Genomic DNA, 23,853 nt, shown 5'->3' on the forward strand with positions numbered 1-23,853 from the left:
GGAGAGAAAATGATAGCTATGTAAGACAAGAAAAGGTGATACAATACACAAATAATTGGCATTCCCAAAACGAAGTGGTAAGCTAATTCAGTGATCGATAAATTCAATGATCATTTTTTTTACTTCATCTTACAACAGCATTTGACACTATTAATCATTCTCTCTTCTTTGAAACAGTTTCTTCATTTGGCTGATAGGACAACTGATTCTTTGGGTTTCCTCCTACCTCATTGGCTGTTCCTTCTTAGTCTCCTTTATGGTCCTTCTAGATCAGGGGTGTCCAAACTGCGGCCCGTGGGCCAACTGTGGCCCGCAATCCATTTTTTATTGGCCCGCAGCAAATTCCAAAAATATATTTAGTTTACTTAAATAAACCAGGTGAGGCAATATGTACTTCACCTCAAGTGAGTGGCCCGGCTGTTTGTGTATTTTACCACATATGTCCCTTGGGGAAAAACGTTGAGAAAAGTTTGGACACCCCTGCTCTAGATTTTTCAACTTTCCCTCAGATCCTAGTGACTCAACATTCAAAGAATAGGATTATTGCTCACCATTTCCACTATTATCACCTAGTTCAAGACATCATCATTTGTCAATAGCTTTTTAGTCTTGCTGTTTCTACCCTTGCACACCTATTTCAATATAGAGGTAGAGTGATGTACATTTCTTCATGGAACTTCCCAGAACAAAATCATTCAATGGCTTAACATACTCGGAGTAAAAAGCCAAGATGTCTAACAATTGCCCTCATGGCCCTACCTCACGTGGTCTGCCATCACCTAGCAAAGAATGTCTTCTATTTCTCCTCAGCTACTTTTGCTCTCTTGCCATTCCTTGAACGTGCCAAACACACTCCCACTTGATTTACTTTGCACTTGTTTCCTCTGACTACAATGGTCTCCCCGACAGAAAAACATGACACACTCCTTCATCTACTTTAGGTCTGTACTCAAAGGCCAAATTCTCAGTGAACTATTTTTCACCAAGTTCCCCTCTCCCTTTTTCCTGCTTTATTTTCCTCCTTAACACCCTTTCTCATCTAATATAACATACTATATATTTGGCTTACTTGCTTTGTTTATTGTCTTGTTACCCCCTGAAAGCTGGGATTTTTTTTTGTTTTATTTTGTTCACTGCTATAACCCCAGCATGCACAATAATATCTGCTATGTAATAAACTCTCTAAAAGTACCTGTTATATAAATAAACTAAAAGAATATTATAGAAATGTAGTATTTAAAAACATGAATTCAAGAAAACATTCCAAAAATAAAGAAAATGAATGTACATGTTGAAAAGTTACACCAAGTCCCGGGAAAAATAGGTAACTAATGTTGATTGTTGATGTGTAAGTCCTAGATGTTAAAGATACAGAAGAAAAAAAGAGAGAAAGAAAACACTGATTATATAGAAGATTAAGAATGATTAATAAAATATGACAGAACTAAGATTAAACATGTCACATCAATAAATGAGTTATACTCACTAAAAAGTGACAAAGCAAAAACGAAATATACTACACACAAGGGACACATTTATTCTAATTCTGAATAATTCTCAAATTACTGAGATTATAAGGTCTAAACGAGTAAGACTGACTGACTAACTCTGAAGGTGGGCCTGGGAGTTTCTATATTCCTAATATATTTTCCAGATTACTGATAACAACCCAACAAGAAATAGAAAAAAAAGAGAAGGATGGCAAAAGCCAAATTAAACATGAGAGCACAAAGAAAACAGATCACAAACATATTTTTGGACAAGATAGAATTCAGGGCTCAAGTATTACACTTGATAAAAAGGATACATTTTATAATGGTAAATGACAATCCATAATGAAGAAGCATCATCCGAAGAAAACTATAAAAATAATATTAGTCATAAATACCTATTAAAAGATCTGAAATAAAGCATTAACAGACATAATAAGGTGGGTTTAGTTTAAGGAAATACACCATGACAAAGATTACTTGGTGTTGACAAAAAATAATTTCTTCTAATTCTGGTACGCAATTAGACTGCATTTCTCTAGCAGAATGGAAATAGCTAAAATGGTAATGTTTCTTGTAATATCTTGTCATAAACAGCAAGAAGCAACCACATCCCCTAGAGCTAAACAGTCACTTGGCCTGCTTTCCTTGTTTCCCCGGGTGATGGTTTGACCAGATATTTTTGTTGAGAACCTGTCCACCTTAGGTCTCTTGGACGCCTACCTGTATTGTGTGGGTATATCGAGATTATAACAGCTCTTTCACTGGGCCATTCTTCAGGATTTAATGTAACTAGCAATCTTGTAAGGTATGGTAACATCTCCCCTCCAGACAAAGAACAGGCTTATTTACTGATCGCTAACAAAATGATAGATTTCTTAAGCTCCAGTTTCTTTAGATGTGACACAAACCCAATGTGTGGGTAGCATCCATCTGGGCCCACTGTGTCACCTTGTGAGACTTGGGGACACAGGAGCCGGGCACCTTGGCGGTAGCTCACGCCCTTTGCCTTGCTTGCTCTGATACTATCTCGCTCTTGTTTACTTTGGGCACACATGGGATTTGGCAGGTTTGTTCTTTGCTGTCCTCACCGAGACTGGGACTCTTCTCTTGAGAGTTTTGCCACTGCATAATAACATGGAGATGTATATTTCTAGCTTCTATATAAGGGAATTTCTGTCGGTCAAAATGATGTTCTATGAAAAGAACTTACATAATTGGCAATAACATCCTTGTTTTCAAGTCGAGCAATATCGTATAGAATGACGGCACAGCGAGAGTGTAGTTCTGGTTCATCGGAAACCAGTAGGTTGATCAGAACTGGAATGCCTCCTGCCTCTACTATAGCATGCACTACATTCGCATGGGTTGAGATATTACTCAATAACCCAACTGTTTTGCACTGTAATTTGATTTTGGAACTTTTTAATAGACTGATTAAGGTAGGAATGGTGCCTGCAATGAAGAGATCAAGGAAAAAAACATGAAGTATTGTAATCATTTGTAGTCAATTTATCATGATAGGATTTAAATAATGTTTGTGGGCATTGCCATATAAACAATTAGAAAATAATTCTATAAAATATTTATAAAATTATCACTTGAAACTACATGAATGCACTTTGATGTCCTGTCTACAGTATAGGGAGCTCTCATTATTCATACATGTGATTTTCACACAGCACACAATCATACATTTCATATTGGTTACCCTAAGCCACCTTTGAAACACTGAATTTTTGCTAAGATTATTGTCAAATTCAAAAGCTATCATATGGTACGGTTCTCTTTGTTTATTGAATCAAATTTGTGTGGCAGTGTTTGTGTAGTTATTTGAGCATTTTATTATATTTTACCCATATTTTATAAAAGCAACTGAAAAATAAAAAGAAAGTGCTGAATCTAATAAAAAGCAAACTTGGCCTCATTGATTATAATTGGTTCAAAGATGAAAATCATTGGGCATGGTGAAAATAGAAAATCTGGCTTCAATGTGAAAGAAAAGAGCACATTATAGAGCACACAGAAAATGCTAGAAAATATAACAGGTATAATTAGGGCTTTATTTATTTATACATCTGAAATGTACTCTCCCTCATGACTTATTTAACTATGGTTTACTTTTTGGATATAGAGCTTTTGTACATGTTTTTAGGAACACATTAGGGGACTACCTATAATAATTTTTTCATTCATTCATTCATTCAACAAATATATAAGGAGTATCTCATGTGTGTTCAATATTCACATTAGAGTTCGTGGCTACCATATTGGACAGTGAAGATAGAATATGTCCATCATTTCAGAAAGTTATATTGGACAGTGCTGTTCTCAAAACAACCTGATGAAGTAGGGACCGTTTTATTAGTGAGGAAGCTAGGCTAAGAGATGATGAGCAATTAGCCTAAGTTCTAAATGCAGAGCTACTTACGAACCCAGGTCTGCTGCTACACACCACAAAAACTATTTTTTTATTTTCAAAATAAATTGTGTAAATACAGAATAGAGATCATTTCCAAATGAAAGTAGTCAATATAAGAAGTAGTATCGTCAAGTAATTTAATATCATTTTTAAGTTTGCAAATTTTTAGAGAAATGGGATTTACGTGGTTTTTTGATCCTATTAGAAATAAAAGACAAGGTTGTCAAATAAAGGAAGTAACCTTAGAAAAAAGAAAAATAGAAATTTAAAGTCAACTAAAAAGTTTTAAAGTGATTGGCTGAATATAATGTAGCTCTGCATATAACAACATAAGCAAAAAATAGTTAATAAATTTCACAGCACCTGCATCCAAAATATATTGCCAGTATTCATCCTTTGCTAAGCAAATTACTTCTAAGGACATGATGGCCATCATCCTTCGTTTACAGCTTTCACACTGCAACATTTCTGGTAAGTAGTCAACAGAAAAGTACACGTTGTAATTTTCCACAAAGGAATGGAACGATTGTTTCTGTTTCTGTCAGGCCAAGTGAAGCCATGAGTTGAGATTATCACCATCACTACCAACTGCATTCATTAAATTCCCTCTGTGTGTGGCATTCTGCGAGATACTAAATATATTGTATATGCCCATGATCTCTGAGGTTTATAATTTATATAATTAGTATAGAAAATCGAAAAATTCTTTATCTTTGGTCTGAATGGCTTAGATGGGCTGATCACGTGGTTCAAATTTACTTGGAAAATAGTACACCTCAGTGGCCTGATATCAGTTGTTGAATAAAATTTGAACATGGGTTTTCAAGGATGGCATAGAGTAAACTACATTATTGCCAATAAAAATTTAATGTCCATTAAATCATATTGAGGCTTTGTATATTTCCTGAGTTTGAGGAAGAATGAATTCATACTCCAGACAGGAGATAATACAAATTACATGCTTCCAAACAATGTCTATGGTGCAAGAAAAAACACATAGAAGTATCCTTGCCTCATCTCTTTATTCCCAGCCCCTGAAATAATCAATCTGACCCTAATTCCTACCTTGGCTAGATCACCCCAGGCTCTTTCTTTTAAAATTCAGCTTCCACTCCAAGAGCTAATCCTGGAGACTTATAATAAACTCTGACGATTCTTCTTTCATTCATAGTGGAAATGGACAGTATAAGGAGGGAGAGCTACTCCAGAGCTCAGAGCAAAGCAACAGTGGCTAGATGCTCACTGGTTATTGTGTTTGCATCATTATCAGGACGTCCCAACAATCGCTGTGGGAAGGAGTGGCTGTCAGAGAACTGTTTGGGCCATTAGGCTATTCCTGTTAGGAATACTATTCTATGATTGAGGTGAGTATTTCAAATGTATTAGTCTATTAAAAGCAACAGAATGGTCTTCTTAGTTACTCCTAAAAAGACTAAAATATAATGATAAAGATGCACACGTATATTAACATTGTAAACACTTTCCAGTATCTCTTGGGGCTGATATAATTGGAATGTGTTCCCAAGACCCAAGTAAATTTCAAAATCAGGTATTGAGCCCATTTTGAAACCAAGTATTCAGACTTCTTGAATCAGTAGAATGGGTTTGAAAATCATAATTGTGTCTTTTCCCGTCCTACAGTGGGTTGTTCGGAACAATATCCATTCTCATCTCCAATTTGTTTCATTTTTTTGCTTTAGCTTTTATTTTATTAAAGTAATACACCCTCATGATTCAGAGTTAAATGTTCCTAAAAGGCCTATAGCAAAATGTAGTGGAGTGGTTCCTTACCTCACCCTCTCCACTCTTCTGAGTTTCTCTCTCCAGATGTAACCACCGTGGACTCTTTCTCTATCTATACTCTGTGATTTACATATCTCCATATTTCTAACTATTTATACACACAGTTACCTTTTGCTATATCAATTTTAGACATCATTGATTGACTTCGTGTTATGGCAGATGAGAAACTAGCTCTTTCCACACTGCTCTGCCATTTCCTCTGTGTCCCCTTCCCCATTCTGACAGCCATACAGACAGTACTCAAAGCTAAGCATTGTGGTGCACTACAGTTGTGTCTCCTTTTTTACTTTTGTTTTTCCTGGAGGTAATAATTTTCTTTTTTTATTTCATCTGCTTAGCTTTCTTTGTACCTACTGGTAATGCCTCCCACATCTTCCCTTTGGCCTGGGTACACATTTTCCATTCTGGGACTTCTCTTTGCTGTCATCTTTGAAATTCCCTTTGCTTTTCTCTTGGGTCAGACTCCCAGTTTCCTATTTATTGGGGAGAATTCCCACCTTAGTAGCTTGAGGTGTTTCCTGGTGAGCCTCTGCAGAGAGCACTCCTGGCTGACACTGCCAGTTCTTGAGTGTGTGAGGATTTATGGTGCAAGTCTCAGAAAGTCTCTGTTTTCCCACTCTTGGCTCGGAATGATTTTTCTGGTTGACTAAGTCCTAAGACTTGCCTGTTTCCAATATTTTATTTTGTTTCTTCTGTATCCTTTCCTGTTTTCTCTTGAATGCTTGTTCACTGCTCCTGCTAACGGTGTTACTTTAACTTAATCTCCATGTAATTTTAGTGGGGTCTCGGGAAGGAGTGAAACTAAATGTGTACATTCAATTGGACTGGTAACCCTGACCCTTATAATATCTCTGACTAGATTGAATATAAATTTGGACAAAAATCTTGATCAGAATTTTTCACAAAACGTTTATCAGAATGTGAGGAAAAATTTCCCTGAATCTGTCTCTAAAATTAAGAAGTGAGGAATAAATTGGAGGGAATCTTTTCCCACTCTCAGAATTTAATTTCCTCCCTCTTTCCTTTTGTTTCTTTTTACGTTGCTTTTTTGATGAAGATGATGATGGTTTGACTTTTGGAGATAGTTGGAAAATAAAAATAAATATAATTATGTAAAATGTAGTCTGTTTGGGCTATTTATCTTTGATTTTAATTTAGAAATAAAACTACTTTTACACAAACAACAATATAGTTCAGTTTGTATTTCTGGTTTTAACTCAAACATATTTATTTCATGATTTTTAAATGTTTAAAATATGATGCTTGTATTACTGCATTTTAATTTCTCTATTTCATATTCAGTATCAATAATTAAACTGAACAATAGTCAAAACATTTATTTATAAAGTGATTATGTGTTCTATACTCACCTACCAAAGTTTTCCAAACTGGGAGCTCAGGAATATTTATCTCTATTATATATTTGAGAACCTCTGTGTGAAAGGTTAGCACTGATAAGTGAATTATATTATTTCCTTTAACATCTGTTTTTCTCCAGTTCGCACCAAGAGAAAATAGGTACTTTATAGTATCCAGTGCTCCTGAAGTGGCAGCAAGTAAAAGTGGAGTACACTGATTCCTAAAAATCAAGGAACATATTATAATAATTGAGTGCACATATAGTTTCAAATTTACTCATTAGCAACTATCCAAATTGCTATTGGAGGAAGTCTGATTTATACCATCACCTTCTCTTTCTTATATGTTATTGTTTTGTATAGTCCACACATAAATAAATTTACCTCCCCTGCCTTGGCTATCCTTAGTTTTTGTCCCTACTCTCCCTCCCACATTCATTATCATGCCTTATAATTTGTTCAGGAGTTGATAATGCACAAAGTTCTTAGAATACACTATCTCATCTCATCCTTACAACCACTCTATGAGTGAAGGGAAAAGCAAGGCAAGTATTATCAGCCCATTTTACAAATGATGAAACTGAGACTCAGGTAGACTTCCAACCTATTTCTTTATACTTCATATCCAGTTCTCAAATCCCAGCTTCCTCACTGTGGCAGAAACTAACAGTTTTTCTCAAAAACCCATTATCTGCTTTTTATTTAGAGGGTGAAGCTCTTTTGGTTGGGCACATGACTATCCAGCCAAATGTGACATTTCCAGCTTCCCTTATGGGTAGGTATGGCCAATGTGATATGAGTACAAGTTACCTGGACAACTCCCTAAAGAGAAAAGGAGTGCAGTTACTTTTCCTCTCTTTCTTTTCATGGCTAGAATACAGGTATAATAATGAAAGCAGGAGTTGCCATTTTGTACCAGGATAGGGAACCACATAAGAAGAAGCATCAAGAGGAAGTCTGGGTCCCTCATACTGCCAAGCCATTACGCTAGCCCTCGGCCATGATCCCAGACTTCATGACAAAGAACCACGTGTTTATCTCATTTAAACTACAAATATTTGGGGGCATCTCTGTCACAGCAGCTTCAACTGTATCTTAACTAGTAGATCTACTGATTAGCAGTGTGACTCTAAGCAAACTGGGTTCCTCTCTTCATCTGTGAAAGGACGAGGGGAAGAACCACCAGCTGGCAGCGCTGCGTGAGGGATGAATGAGGGCTCGGCACAGTCTGCACACGCAGTTCCTCTCTCCCCGCTTCACCACATCACATCGCCTCAGGCATTATTTTTTTGAATCCTTTTACCCATGCCCTCATCTCTTCATGAAACTCCTATCTCTTGCTGCCTGTTCTTGAACTCTCACCCCTGTCCAGCTGGCCCCAAGCCTCTCCTCTAGTCCCAGGCCCTGGGGAATCTCTTGCCCTTTATGAGTAAACATCTTCACTTTCTCCCTTTTCGAGTCTAACAAGACTGCTCTCCGTTGCTTTCTTTCTCCTACGCAATGGCAGAATAAAGGTGACTTTTATTTCGAACACCATCACTCTGCTTCTCCTCATTTTAAAACTATGCTATCAGATTACATTACCCTGTCCAGTTCCATATGCCATTGCCCCTGCCCGGCCCAGGAGGGTCCTCTCCCACATGCTGGCCCAGGCGTTGCCTCACCGACATGCCCCTCCTATTGTAAGTGACTTCATTATCCATGCTGATTACCATGTATGTTCTGATCCCTTAGTTCCTTGTCATAGCTTCATTGGTGCTCCCCAGTCATGCACACACGCCAGCATGGCCACACTCTATTAGCTCCACAGAGGAGATCTCAGCCATGGTAACTGTGCTACTGATCCTTCGCTTCTTCCTTACATTCACAGACAGCTTCTTACTTCTACCTCTGATATCCAATTGTTTGACCTTTTACAATCTACCCAGTCTTTTAGCCCCATTTTGTCCAAAGACACAATGTCAGAATGTGACAGAACCAGGAGCTGAACTCAGACCTCCACATTCCATGGCTCTTTCCAGAATCTATTAGTTAGACAATCAATCTATTAGGCAGAGATCCTGGTTTCCTGAAAGCTTTCTCCACACGCATCTCTGTCTTCACCTAGAAGGAGGATTAATTTCTTCACTGAGTAATAATAAACAGGTTATTGGAAGACCCAGAAATAGCTGAGTGAAACTATGTCTAAATCATGTTCAGAGATTCAAAACAATAACCTGGTCTTTTGATTACCAGCCAAGAATGTACCCTTAGGAGAAGTTATACCTCCACCCAAAAGATTGGTCTTCAGCTAACTAGTGAAATAAAAGACTGTTTGGATTGTAGCACATTGAAGATGGCTGAGAGGCAGCTTTCATAAACAAACAAACAAACAAACAAACAAAAAAAAGACTGTTTGGGCTGTTTTGCCGTTTCAAAGTTATCTTCTTCTTTTTAATGTGTTTTTCTTCTGGATACCACTAGATATTTCTGCTGTTATCCAAAGCCTATTCACTGTGGTATGGAGCCTTTGGACTGCCCCTGGGGTGTGTAGGTTCCAATTTAGAGCAACTTTCTCCTCCCTAGTCTCAGATTTCTTCCAGGGCACTAAGTTGTTAACCTGATAAACTAGTCTGTAGAGCCATACCATTGGGAAAAGGCTAGGACAAACTTCCTAGGGCTTACTTCTTATTCTCCCAGACAACATGCATAGGTAAATAGAAGTTCTGCCTTTAAAATTCTAAAGATAAGTGGTAGGAGAAGATAGTGAGTAGAAATGACAACAGAGTAAGCCTTACACAGACTTTCAAATCAATCACACCAACCATTTCTTTTAGTGTCAGTGCTTCAGGCAAGCCATGAAAGCAGAAATTCATATTTTTACAAATGCTTAGTAACTTACTCAGCTGTTGCCTCAGCTTCGAGCAAACTAGGATCCTTCCTACAGAGAATAATGATGATGCAGATATTGTCATAGAAAGCAGCAAAGTGAATTGGCATCCAGCCTCTTTTTTCAGAAAGTGTGTAATCAGCTTTGAAACAGAGTAGGCAGATGGCTGTTTCTAGTGAGCAAGCTTGCGCGGCCAGGTGTAGAGGTGTAGGACCTAGAATGGATGGACAATTACTTCAGTGGTCAAAGATCTAATATTCCTAAAAACATGCCTTTTTGATATCCAACCAGAGCTTAGTGTTATGGGATATAGAAGCTCCAAGACAAGCACTAAAAGGATTAATTTAGGCAAGTCTATATTCTTTATTTAACTTGTGATGTCTGACCATTAAAAATCAATACTTCTTTATAAATTAAGAATAAATAACATTGAAAATATTAGATATTTCAAAAATTAAGTCAATGCGTGAGTCTTGTGATAAAATAAGCTATTTCTTGTTTAAATTATTTTTTACCTGATTTAAGTATTTTGTAGTAGGAGATAAGAACCTTTGAGGAAAAAAATTCCCTCAAAAGGCCTCTATGTCAGTAAATCTAGTTTTTTTTTCCAATTCTCATTTTACTGACCTCTCAACAGTAAATTGACCACTTCTTTCTCTTTAAAATAGTTTCTTTCCTTGTCTTTTGTGACATCATGCATTTTTCTCCTACCTTGTTGGCTATCCCTTTGCAGTCCCCTTTGGGACCATCTCATTGTCCTGATGCCTCAATGAGTTTTAAGGCTCTGTCTTGGTCCTTATTGTCTTCTCAGTGGCTTCACTTACCACCTATAAGTTGATGACTCTTTAGATCTGTTTCTTCTCCAAACTCCATATCTGTATATTTCCAACATCTCAGTAGGCATCTCCACACACCACCTCAAACTTAACATATTCAAAATGAACTCCTATCTTTCTCTCCAAACCTGGTCCTCATTCACTGTCCCCTAAATCAGTGAAGGATATCATCATCCAGCCAGTTCTACAAAGCAGAAACCTGGAAGACTCCTTGGCACCCCCCTCTCATTTCATCTCCAGAACCAGTCCATCACCCATTCTAAGTATCTCTGGAACCTATCTCTAGAACTCATCTTACTGCCACCACCAGCCTTCTCCAAGCCATCATTACCTCCCACCTGATATCCCTGTCTTGTTCTTGCCCTTCCCCAATCCATTTTTTCGAAACGTAAGTGTGATCTTTTTACCTCCTTGCTTAAAACTCTTCAGTGGCTTCTCAAGGTCATCTGATCACGAATACAGGAAAACGATCCACTGGCTCCAACTTAACTTGAGCCACCAACTACCCACATAAACACTACCCAAGTGCACACAACATACACACCTTCTCTTCCGTTAGGCTGTCTAGTAGCTCATCAGATGTCGGGTGGCAGGCCACACACCCCAGGTTGCCCAGGGAAGGACTGGTCTATGCCTGTTGCCTCAGCACAATGACTAATAGTGCCTCTTCCATGTTCAAGTCTCCCTCATTTGGATGATGAATTATCCAATCACCTTGGGCTGCTCCTGCTGTTTGAAAGCTTCCTTCTCCCAAACAACACTTTCCTGACCAGGGTCAAGCTAACTCCTATTCATTTCTGGAAAAAAAGCAAAAATAAATTTTCCTCCCAACTCAGAAACTTCCAATGGCCTCCTGTCTGCCTTAGCAATCTAAGCTTTACATCCTGGCCTGGATTATCTATAGCACTGGACCCAAATCTATCTATTTAAAGCTACTGCTAGGATTCTCGTCCAGCATGGAAGGAGCTTAAAAGTCACCACTCCATTCTAACGGCAAGTAAAAAGCTGAACAAACTGAAAACTCAACAATTCTTAGATCAGCCGCAAAAGTGAGGTTACAGAGCAAATATGCTGCCCCTAAATTGGAGGGAGAGAGAGGCAGGTTCAGAAAATCACAACTTACTGAAGCAGAAACCCAAGGGCAGAAACCCACACAGCAACCAGTGCTGGGGAAGGAAAACCTGAACTACAAGTGAGAAATTGCTGGCAGCTCAGCGTGGACCAGTCTGAGAGTTAAAAACCCCAGGGGGACCCAGTCAGACCCCACACTTTACTGAGTTTTACCTCTAGAAAAGCCACGTCCTCACAGTGCATATCAGAGAACATCCCCTCATGCTTCTGGCCAGGGAGCGGAAAGGAACCATTTTGAAACACACCAGAGCACACTCTCTGTTTGTCTTACCAAGGCCTGCCCTAAGGAAAAACTATTTTACCAGAGCCTATCCTGTAGAGGTTTTATCAGAGCCTAACTGGCCTGGGGTAGGGGAGCCCCCTCCAGCCATCCTCATTCACAAGCACATGTGAGGTTCAGAGTCCAGGAACACAGGCTCCTGGAAAGACTAGGCCTAATCACAGGACTTTAGAAGATGCTGGCTCATTTCAACCAGAGAGAAAGCAATAGGTTGCTCTTAGCAGAAGAAACGTATCAAAATGAACTAAAGATCGTTTTTTTTTTTAAAAAAAAAAACCACCCCAGCCTCCCCACTGACCCTCTCCCTCTTCTCTCTACCTCCCTCCAAACAGTATTTCAGCTCAGCCTGATGGAAGAAGTACTATTCTTATATCTCCCTCTGATTTCTTTAAAGTGTGCTTAATAGAAATGCAGAATCTTGGCTCTCACTCAGGCCCTGTAACTCAAATTCTGCATTTTAAAAAGATCTCTGGCTGATTCCTTGGTACTTAAAAATTTATCCCAGAACAGTGGGATAAAGTGCCCTCCCCACACACACACATCTGCTTGTCACAACTGGGGTGAGGGTTGTTACTGACATTTAGTGGGTAGAGGCCAGGGACTCTACTAAACTTTCTATAGTGTACAAGACAGCACCCCACAACAAAGGACTATGCAGCTCCCCATATCAACAGTGCTCAGGATGAGAAACACTCCAAAGACATACTCGAGTCAGAGCAGTTCTGGAGGGGTTTATGTAGTATGAAGAAACTATTCTCTGGTTGTGAACACTGGCCTAGGGAATAAATGTTCTTTGGTGGCTTGAAAGCCATATTTATCTCCTTTTTCTGTTAGTTTCTATAGTACATCACTGTGTGTTAGTTATGCCAGTGATTGTCAAATGCTACCCTGCATTCATCCATTTATGCATTCATTCAACAACTATTTCCTGAGCACCTACTAATGCCAGGCTTTCTTCTTGGCGCTGGGGTACCATAGCAATGTAAACCAAACCTTTGCCCTTTATGGAATTTATATTCAAGTGAGGGAGACACAATAAACAAACTAATATTATAATACATGGTAGTCATAAGTGATACTTAGAAAAGAGAAAGAAAACAGAGAGAGAGAGAGAGAGAGAGAGAGCGCGCAATAATGCAGGAAGTGCACAATTGTTACTCAACTGCAAATTCTTACAGTGTCGGTGGGGCTGATAAACTTTCTTTTTTTCCCCTACAGGCCCCCTCACCTCCCTTTACCACCCACCCTGTGCTCTGTCCTGGCAGATTTAGCAACCCCTGTCCTTTGGCTTCTTATCAGTATCTGCCAGTGGGCAACCCTGGAGGAGGAAGGAGAATGAGGTCAGGATACTTATTCTCTCTGATACTTATTCTCCCCTCTCTGAGGTCATTTCAGGTTAGCTTTGTTCCTCCAACAAAGCAAAGTGGCTACTTTGAATAACTACTGCCCTTTCCTTACAAAATTCAGGTCTCTGTAAATGGTTTCTTTAAAAATAAGCCATCCTTGAATTATCTTATGTAGACTATAAAGGTATAGCTTCTTAGATATAGAGATAGAATGTATAAGCTTTAAATTTTTTTCTCTTTTCTCTATATCCAATCCTTAAGTCTCTCATCTCAGTCAGAAGTGACTCATACGTCAGATCTCATAGATTATTTGTCACTAGATGGCAGCATATCTAAATATTAACTGGATTGGTTTGTTTATTTTTTTAGGGCATAAAAACCCCTTTAGGGCCTGACTCTATAGAAATATGTAGAGGTGACTGCAAATTTCAGTTAAAAAGAAAAGAGAGAAAGAAAAAAAACAAACTTAAGAGAAATATGAATAAATAACCATAGGTAGAAAAATTTATACTTCAAAATGTAAACAAAACATCATTAGGTGACATTCTCATGAGACAGAGCATTTTGGAGATTATACATTACACGTTTTAATATATGCAGTAATATTTAAAAATGCGCCAAATATTTTACTTATATCTTACCGTTTCTTTCTTTTTTCACATCCATTTTTGATGAATCTGTTTTAAAAGGGAACACACATAGAGAAGTACGATTATTAATATATAGGAGTTTCCAAAATTAGCCAAAATAGAATCATATTGATAAGAACAAAAGGACTGTGTTTAGATACAGATGGCAGGATTACATCAAATAAGATTGGTTATAACTTTTGGTCAAGACATCTGGACATGTTGCGTGAACCTGAGGTTATGTCAGAGAAGACCTAGAAACACTGCCTCTCAAGTGGCTGGGCAAAACTCACAGTTGAGGCATTTTTGTGTTGGCTAAGTAATAATAGACATTGCCACCAAAGTTACACATTTTTGCATACTTCAAAATTTACTCAATTCTCAGCCAATGTAAGTAGTCACAGGATGAATGAGAGGCTTTAATTTACCAAAGATTTTTTTTACACCAAAAAAAACTTAAAATATAACACATCTTTAAATGATAGTTCCCCATTGCATTTACATTTGACTGAATTTGTGCTCCACTTTAACTAAGTTCATTCTGTATGAATATTTTAATAGAGGAATAGAAGCATCTTAATATTAAAATATAAGAACATTTTGTTTTGGTGTGTGAAAATTTAACAGTTTATTAAGATAGCTAGTTAAAATATAAAATAACCCTTTTTTATTGCCAATATTGTTGTATCAGCCATTCCTGACACTTTATCTCTATTTCTCTCTTCAGCTATGGAGGATCTCCACATTTATTTTCAACTTTATTATTTTTATAATGGTTAAATATATTCCAAAGAATACATAAATGAGTATGTATATCTAATAATCAGGAAAAAAATGCTCTTTAAAGTTTAAACGAGGATAGCCTTAAAGGGGTCATTAATCCTAAAAAATATTATTATAGGGGAAATTTTTGTTATTAAATACAATTTAAGTTTAGGTAATATGAAGAAACTATCCTGTGGTTGAGAACCCTGGGATAAGAAATGAATGTTCTGCTAGAATCTCTATTTATCTCCCCTTTCTCTGAATTTTTATAGCACATCACTGTATATTAATTACGCCAGTGATTATCAAATGCTACCTTGCATTGATCCATCTATCCATGCATTCATTCAACCATTATTTCCTGAGCACCTACCAGTGCTAGACCTTTCTCTGGGCACTAGGATACCATGGCAGACAAAGGAAACCAACTCCTTGCCCTTTATGGAGCTTATATTCAAGTGAGGGAGACACAGTAAATAAATAAATAACCGCAGATAAGGGGGCAATAAGTGATACTTAGAAAACTAAAAGGAGCCCCTCTGAGATAAATGAAACAAAACCCTCAAATTTGCTCTAGGTAACAGTACCAAATTTTAACCTTGCTCTAAAACCAACACGCATTCTTAATGCTGAATAGGGGTAAGTAAAAGAAAAACGTTTTAGATTCAAAACTTGATGATACCTTGGCTAAACATAATGAAGCGTCTCTGATTGACATTGAAGTTAGCGTTGCACAGCTGGCATATAATAGAAACTCTGTTGTGCAGAGCTGCATGATGGAAAATAGCATAGCCGGCCTCGTCTGAAACATTGATCGTCGAGCTGGAGGTTTTACGGCTAAATGTGTGGAAAACAGCAGATAATCCTCTTTCAACAGCAGACTTCATACCAAATGGGATACTCTAAAATTATGAAGAAAGCCAGAATTAGGATTTTCAAAATACACCTAAAGTTTGATTAAGGGGGAAAAAAGACAATGAAACATCTTAATATAATCACATAACTGGTGCTCAATTTCAGTAGAATTTTCACATGATCCATTTAGAAAATGTCTCAGTGGGGAATGATTGAAGTTGTTAGAGCTATCGAGAAACACCAAGAATTCAAAAAAATATATTTAGGAAGTTATTTTTTTCTCTCCCTGTTTTAAGAAAGAAGTTGCAGTTCCTTCTTCTTTGGAGACAATTAAAATAGAGTAGACATGTATCTTTCGATGTACTTTAAAAACAAAGGGAGATCACTGGGTTCTTTCTATGATTTAAGAAGATAGCTCTAATTTAGAAGTCTAGAAACTTGAAATATATTGCTGCAGAAATAGTTTGTATTCTTTGCTCTAGATCTCAAAATGGAGAAGTGAAAATGTCACCCTTTTCTTTGAGACATTCTGATCATGTGATATTTTAAAACTAAACTATTATGTTATTAACTTATAAAATTTATGGGCATTTAAACAAATATGTGGTAAATAAGTACCAGTGTACTCTTTGAAATTAGTGAGCTCACCACTTAATTTATCAGGTCCAGAAGCTATAAGTCAAGGCTTGTTGAAGCAGATGTGAAGATTTGATTTGTGATGTTAGGTTTACTTCTTAGGTTTGGTTCCCAGGACCGAAGCCCCTGTTCTGCTATTTATGAGCTATGTGATTTGGGAAAGATCCTTAACTTGCTGCACCTCAAATTTCTTATTTGTAAAATAGGAATGATAACAATACCAGTTCCTTGACAGAGTTTGTTGAAAGGATTTATAATAATGCCTGGCATACAAAGTAGTCATTCAGTAAATATTAGCAATTATTAAGATTAATCACAATCCCATTCACTAACAGGTAGTTTTGTAACCCTGCCAGAAACTTATAATTTAGAATTGTATAACTTTTCAAGTGCTAAAATGTGGAATTTTTATTTGATATTGAAGCCTTTATTTAACCTATTATTTATCCATAGATAAAAATTTGAGATATAAACTTATCTATAATATATAACTTCTTACGCTAAATTATGTGGTAATCACTGAAATACCTTGCATTTCATAGCTTTTTTGAAACCAAATTTTTTCTTAAATTGTTCACGTAATTGAACGTCTGTCAGTGGAAGTCTTTTGGGTCTCAGGTTGTTCATTATTTCATTTATGGCTCCCCACCACTGGGTCTTATGTAGTTGCTGATAGAAAGTTTCAAGTTCAAAATAGATCACATAGTATCTATTAAAAAAAAATTTTTTTTAAGATAATTTTTTCTGACTTTGAAGTGATGTGCTACTTTTTTCTATGTTGGCAAAACTTTATTTTTTATAACAAATACAAAAATACCATTTAAATTGTACTTGATTGTAAATATTTTAATAACATGATTATCAAGTGTTATTAATCAAGTCTTTCTATACCAAATATCTTCTCCATATTGGCCCTTCTAATTGATTCTGTCCTTCAGTGACGAGGGACACTGCCTAACTCACTCGAAGCCCTAACTCTGGCTGAAGGAATTTTAGATTTACCTTTTAACCATCTGCTTACCCTGCTCTTACAAATTTATATATTAACTCTTTTAATCTAGCTATGTCGAAATTTTCATTCTCAAGAGTTTACCTTGAATCTGACCTAGAATGATGCTTTGGGGCACGGCTCCATGACCTTTACTCACTGCAGCAGTGGACTAGAGAAACCCCTAACCCACAAGGTCCTTAAGATGTAGGCAGGCACAGCCCCAGTCCCCTATCACACGGGAATGGGAAAGTGACATTCTGAGTGACTCTGTTCCCTAGGGTTGCTTATCATCACAGGTTAAAAAAAAAAAAAAAAAAAAAAAAATTGTGGTCCTTCACTTCTGCCCATGAGGTACATTTTCCCATGCCCAGATTTCAGCTGCTGACTCTACCTCTGCCAACAGAAGCCTCTTAAGATTACCTGGGTTTCTGCTCTAAATGCAAATATTTATGGCTGTAAATACAGTATTCTTGACAGTGGTCACCCCCTCAATGGCTCTTCACTCTGCTGCTCAGGGACTGCCAGTTCTCCTAAGGGTGCTGAGACGTTTGCTCCATTGCACTAATTTTCAGGGAAGTGAATCAGTGACTCTCTAAGCTAAGAAAACTCCTTGCCCACAAGCTGAGGAGGACTCACTGGGCCCTGTGGGTCAGCTAAAGGAAGGTCTTAGGGACACAATCTGTTATGAACTAGTCAGAGGCTAATACCTTTTCTTCCTTGACCTTTACTTCACTCCAAGTTTTCTGAATATAATAGATCTTTACATGGATGGAGGCATGTCTGTGGACCTGTTCACGTTTATTTGAGGTTGTCATTCTTCCTATCTACCATCCTCTCTAACAAAAGGAAACGAGAACACGAGAATATAAACTAAATGCTGTCTTCACCCACACTTTGCTGGTACAGTACCAATCCAGGTGGTGGGACCTGTCACTTTGTGTGTGGGCACTGACTTATGGAGGTGCCACCTTCATGAGTGGGGCCTTGCCTAACTTATTAGACTTCAGCCTTCAAAAACCAAGGAGCAGGTATTCTGAATCCTTCTCAGATTTGAAGGCTTTCAAATTACAGTGGTGATATGCTCTGAGGCCTTAAGGAGCTATATGGATCTGACCTGGATGTTTGAATCTTATTGGATGACTAAACCACATTTCTAGGAGAAAACAGCTACCTTCCCTTGGTATTAGACACACTGCTAAGAGTGGACGCCACAAACAGACAACCCAAGTCCCACAAGACTGCCTTCAGAGACCTAGGCTAAGGGATCACACTGAGAATGGCCTTGGTCCCTGAGTGGCCCAGCTCTACATCATTCTACTAGTAGAATCCCAGTGCCAGCAACCTCCGTCTTATCACGGACTTCTCCAGGGAGCAGGCTCTGGGTGTGAGAACGACTATGGGATCAGAAGATGCTGACTACCTCTGGGGCCCTGGCACTTGGTGATACACTCTTAGATCACTGCTCAAGCAATAAAGCAGACTTTACAAACTTAACAAATACCAAGGGAAGGTGGGCAGATTGCTTCTAGAAATTCAGTTTACTCATCCAATACAAATCAAGTATCTACAACCCACAGGAGGCTGTCCTATCTTATAAACAGGAGAAGCAAGTGGTGGTGAAGGTCTTTCTACCAGGAGAAAGTCTGCCCCCACCAACGTTGGATATACAACCTGAGCTGTAGGCCAGCAGCACCAGCCCACACGGAGATGATTACTAGAAGCACAAAAAGCCCAGAAGGCCAGTGCTATGAGGAAACCCTCATCCAAGTACCGCATAGTGGCATACCAGTGTTTTTACTCAAAACCTTAAGTGTAATCATCAACAGGGAAAATAGGGGAGCCTCATTTTGAAAATAACTCCCTCCCTATTCTTCAACCTGAGGATCTATACCCAGCTTAGGGACTGTGGTGATGAGCTTCTAACACCACTTCCCCGAGACGCACCGCTATCACATTGCATTGATTTCTGACCTGCCTTCTCACATCCACAGCAGTAACATGATGTTGGTATGCTCTCTCCAAAATAGGACATTTTAGTACCGGTATCTAATCATCTGATTGTCCCAGTCATTGCCTTCTTAACAATTCATGAGTTCTACTTTTATGGACTGCCAAGTCCTGCGAATCTTACTGCAAGGCCTATTTTTTGATGCTGGTACGGTGGGAGAACCTCACCTGGGCCAAAAATGAATCTAGGATTCAGATGTGTCCAGGCATGACTAGAGGGCCAATGACACTGATCCTATTTTCATAGGGACTAGGAGTGTCCTATGAAATCAAATCATTCTGAGGAAAGAGAATATCAAGATACATGAGTTTGGTCCAAGAACAATGCCCTGAAAATCAAAGAAAACGGGAGATTTTGAGATGCCATGTTTTCCATCACTCAGATTATTCCCTGGTCCAGCACCAACGTAGAATGATCGCTATGTCATAGAAAGAAACAAGTATAAGCAAAACTACTGAAACAGTGATTTTTGCACCAAAGTATTAGAGGTTGCAGGCAGCACTTCTTTGAAACCAATAAAAGTGGAATAGAAATTCTCCTTACTTCATTGGATTGGCTTCAACATGCCTCAACAATTGGTGCCTGCTACTTAGTAGGCATGCAAAGGAGCCAGCCCCAGAGGTGACACCAGCTTCACAACCAGGAGCGGCAGTGTCACAGACAAGAGCATTCTGTTGAATTTCCTGCATGGGGCCTGTTGGACTCTAGGGGCCCATCAGTGGATCATTACAAGGAGCTCAAGCAGGAAGGGAGGACACTGAAGGTCTCTCAGAGTACCCGAGAGTGTTGGTTCACGGGCATATGGGAATCCTAGCAATAATTGTGTGGGGGTGGATCTTATAGGGACATGAAGGTTCTCTAGTAATTGACATAGGAGTCAGGAAAATACTGAGTGTTACTCACTCAGTATTTATAAAATAAATACTGATAATAAATAAAATAAATAAATTTATAAAATAAATACTGATAATAAATAAAATAAATAAAAAAAATAAAAACTTGTGGTTTTTACTTTTACTCCATGCTGGCTGGGTCGGAAAACAAGCTTATGGTGGTCTTAAAAGCCTACAAATTCCAATCCATCTATCTACAGTTCACCAACACTGATGACCAAATGCTGTGCGTTAGTCAGAAACTAGAGAAACAATTCCACCATAACATCCCGTTGCAACAATATGATTACATACTTGAAGGTGCAATGGCAGTGTCTGTATGCCAACCAGACTCGTTCACCCACAACTTCTCACCACCTACAGCTTTCATCCCAGCTGCTTCCCTGCAAACCCAGAATCATTAGTGCCCAGCCAGACACTGGAACTTGGGAGAACCTGGGAGAATAAAGTTTGATTCAGAGGTGCCTCCAGGATACTATTTAGCTTGGCAAGGATCGTACATGGAGTATGTCAACAAGAGTTGGGTGGCTGAGCAAGAGATTCCTCTTCCAGTCAGAAGCACATCAACTGTCCATTCCAGAGGCATGACATCTGCTACGTAATTACCTTCAAAATCATGGAGGTCATTAGCCATGGTCTTTGACTTCAGCTCTAGTACCGTGTGTGCATCCAGACAGTAGTCAGTGCAAAGCTCAACCGATCCTTTATCCTATTTCTCCCTCTGCCTTATTTCTATTTCCTCACTGCCAAGCGTCTTGAAAGAAATCGATAATCTGTCTTTACTTCTTCACATCCCATGAACTCTCCCCAAATTTACCTTTCAACTCAATACACATAGTCTTTTGTGACCACAATTAAAATTTTTTACCAAGTCTTTGCCAAATTTAGAGGTCTCTTTTCAGTCTTAAATTGACTTGGCCTTGTATTCTGTTGAATTTAATGCTTTTAATTATTTCCATATTCTTAAAATTCTCCCCATTTGGCCTCCAAACTATCATACTTTCTTGGTCTTTCTTTACTTGTATCGTTCCTTCTCAGTCTCTTCTGCTCTCCTTTGCTTCTTCCCACACCCTTTAAAAGCTGTTATTCTCCAGAGTTCCAGACTTGGCCGTATCCTCTCAACTACTTCCATGCCTTTAAGGGAAAACGACAACATAACAACAAAAACCTCCTATATGCGTTTAAAGCTCAAGTCTGTACCTCCAACCTAACTGTTTCCTTTGAGCACTATTGCCCCTATTTCCAAACTTCAGAGTCCAAGATGTGAAAATCCAAGAACACAACATATAGAAGACCCTAGCAAACATACTGCTTCAAAAGATGACAAGCATAATGAGGCCCAGCAGAGGAAGAGGATGTTAAACCATATTCCTTATGGAAATAAAAAAGGGTGTGCTGAGTCCACTGCTTTTCAGTGGGCCCAAAGGATTTGATACCCACCTTCATCCCCATTTAACCATTGTGTTAATTAAAAGAACTAATTACCATTTCTAAGGATTATCAAACAGAATGTATCAAAGTATACAAAGTAATAAATATAACATTTAATACTTCACTTAATCCATATGTCATTCATAGGGATTATTACTGTTTAGGATTGCCATCCTAAGGTTTTAAGTTAGTCTTTGCATTTTTACACTTTGTTTTCTGCTAACTTTCAACTACTTGTGGCTACTGTGAATAATTACTGAAAGTTCCTTACCTTTTTCCATTAAATTCCATGACTGGTATTGAGTAATATTCTTTGAATCCGGAATCTTCTACAAATGTATTGGTAGCGCATTCCCGTATTTTTTCTACATTGTTCTAAAACATGAGTTACATTACTAAAATATATCTTTAAACAAATCTAAATAATTATGATTTCTTTTAGATGAAATTTTATACATGTAAATGACAAATTTTTAATATAATATCCCATCAGACCTTAATAATCGTGGCATGTATTTGACCCCTCCTTTGGGAGTGAGGAAAAAATACAAAAGGAAAGAAAATATAGAGAAGATAGAAAAGCAATGACAGTTGAAATGTATAATATTTATACTAAATTCCAGGTGAAGAATTATTGTTTCTAAACTCTAGAGGATCTCTGTTCTAACACTAATGTTTGATGAAAATGGAAGAATATTTAGTGTATGTTCAGGGATTTCTACTGCACTCTTTGGTTAAGGATTCTAGGGCAACTATGGTCCATTAGAGGTCTGTAAATTCTGTAAGGATGATAGTTGTACCTAGCTTATTTGTCATTTTATCTCTCTGATATCTAACATAGTACATTAGATATAGTTTGCACTTAATTTATGTTTGTTACATAATGTATAAAAAAAAATAAGTGAATTGGGAAGATATTCAATTCCTGTACCAACAGAGATTCTTTCTGAATGGAGAATAAGATAAAAGAGTTGTGAAATGACAAACCATTTCAGGAACAATAATAATTTAAACCTTAAAATCTTCCAAAGCCTTCTCAATTGAAGGGGTGGTAATATCAAATTCAATTCCTCCATGAACATGAAAATACTGATCCTCTTTGTAGTGAAAATTCTGGCACTTAAAATCTCGTCCGTAAATAAATGGAGGTAATTCTCGCTCAGTCTTAACCTTGTCATCTCAAAAAAGAAAAAAGAAAACAACCTTTTATTTAAAAAGTGAAAAACAGCATATAAACATTATATTTGGAGATCTAGATTCTCATTCACACAAGCACAGTGAAATAATCCACATGAAATGAATATCTTGGCAATCACAGCCTATAAATTTATGCGCTTAGTGAATCTTTTAAGCATCAAAATATGCTTAAATATTCTGCACATTTTCTGTAGCTTCATTGTGCAGACATTCCAAAAGAATAGTCAAAACATCATTCTACTTATTGATTTCTATATGTGAACTCAAGACTATTATCTTCTAATTCTCAGAAAAGATTTGAAACTCTGTGCCGTAGAGAATCTTTGGTTAAATAAGCAAAAACTTACCAGAGCTAGTTTAGGTAAAAAGAGACATTAAAAAGGAATAAGTGGGTATCTCTCACATTACAAAAATAATCAGCTGACTTTTCTGGAAAGTAACAAAATCACACATAAAACACTTCTTTAAAAAATAATTTTCTAAAATCTCAGTAAGGTTTGTTCACCGTTTTAACGTGTTAGAAGAATATGGGTTCATCAATATAAAGTGTATAATGTATTTTGAGAAATGTAAAAGGTACAGAAAAATACAAAGACGAATATAACACCCTAATCTCACCATTTGGAATTAACTATTAACATTTAGTCATATTTGCTTCCAATAATCTAAGGAATAAAACATTACAGATATAGCCAACATCTTGTTTAAACAAGGCCCTCTTAGTTCCACATGTGTGCCATCCCTCTACCCTACCTCAGGACAAGCATTGTCATGACTCCATTTTTAAATAGCTCACAGATATGGATAATAATCTTCACCATTTAAATGCTCATAATGCAAATGATTTGCAAAATTTCTACTGCAACTTTGCCATCTGAATAGAAAGCCCACTATAATAAACCCACATGCTTAG

At 37.7% G+C, this 23,853-nt stretch overlaps 1 protein-coding gene across 1 annotated transcript in view; it reads right to left on the bottom strand.

Moving 5' to 3' along the window:
- ANKAR (ankyrin and armadillo repeat containing) overlaps window positions 1-23,853 on the bottom strand; it is a 50,658-nt gene that overhangs the window by 22,308 nt on the left and 4,497 nt on the right. The window contains exons 3-10 of the mRNA XM_033112336.1: window positions 22,758-22,921; window positions 22,015-22,118; window positions 16,949-17,129; window positions 15,612-15,831; window positions 9,955-10,156; window positions 7,086-7,294; window positions 4,276-4,380; window positions 2,704-2,945 (exon numbers count right to left, since the gene is read on the bottom strand). Of these exons, the coding sequence (XP_032968227.1) occupies window positions 2,704-2,945; window positions 4,276-4,380; window positions 7,086-7,294; window positions 9,955-10,156; window positions 15,612-15,831; window positions 16,949-17,129; window positions 22,015-22,118; window positions 22,758-22,921 (1,427 nt within the window). The remainder of the gene's footprint in view (window positions 1-2,703; window positions 2,946-4,275; window positions 4,381-7,085; window positions 7,295-9,954; window positions 10,157-15,611; window positions 15,832-16,948; window positions 17,130-22,014; window positions 22,119-22,757; window positions 22,922-23,853) is intronic.

The sequence above is a fragment of the Rhinolophus ferrumequinum genome, chromosome 8, assembly GCF_004115265.2.
Source record: "Rhinolophus ferrumequinum isolate MPI-CBG mRhiFer1 chromosome 8, mRhiFer1_v1.p, whole genome shotgun sequence".
Lineage (NCBI taxonomy): Eukaryota > Metazoa > Chordata > Mammalia > Chiroptera > Rhinolophidae > Rhinolophus > Rhinolophus ferrumequinum.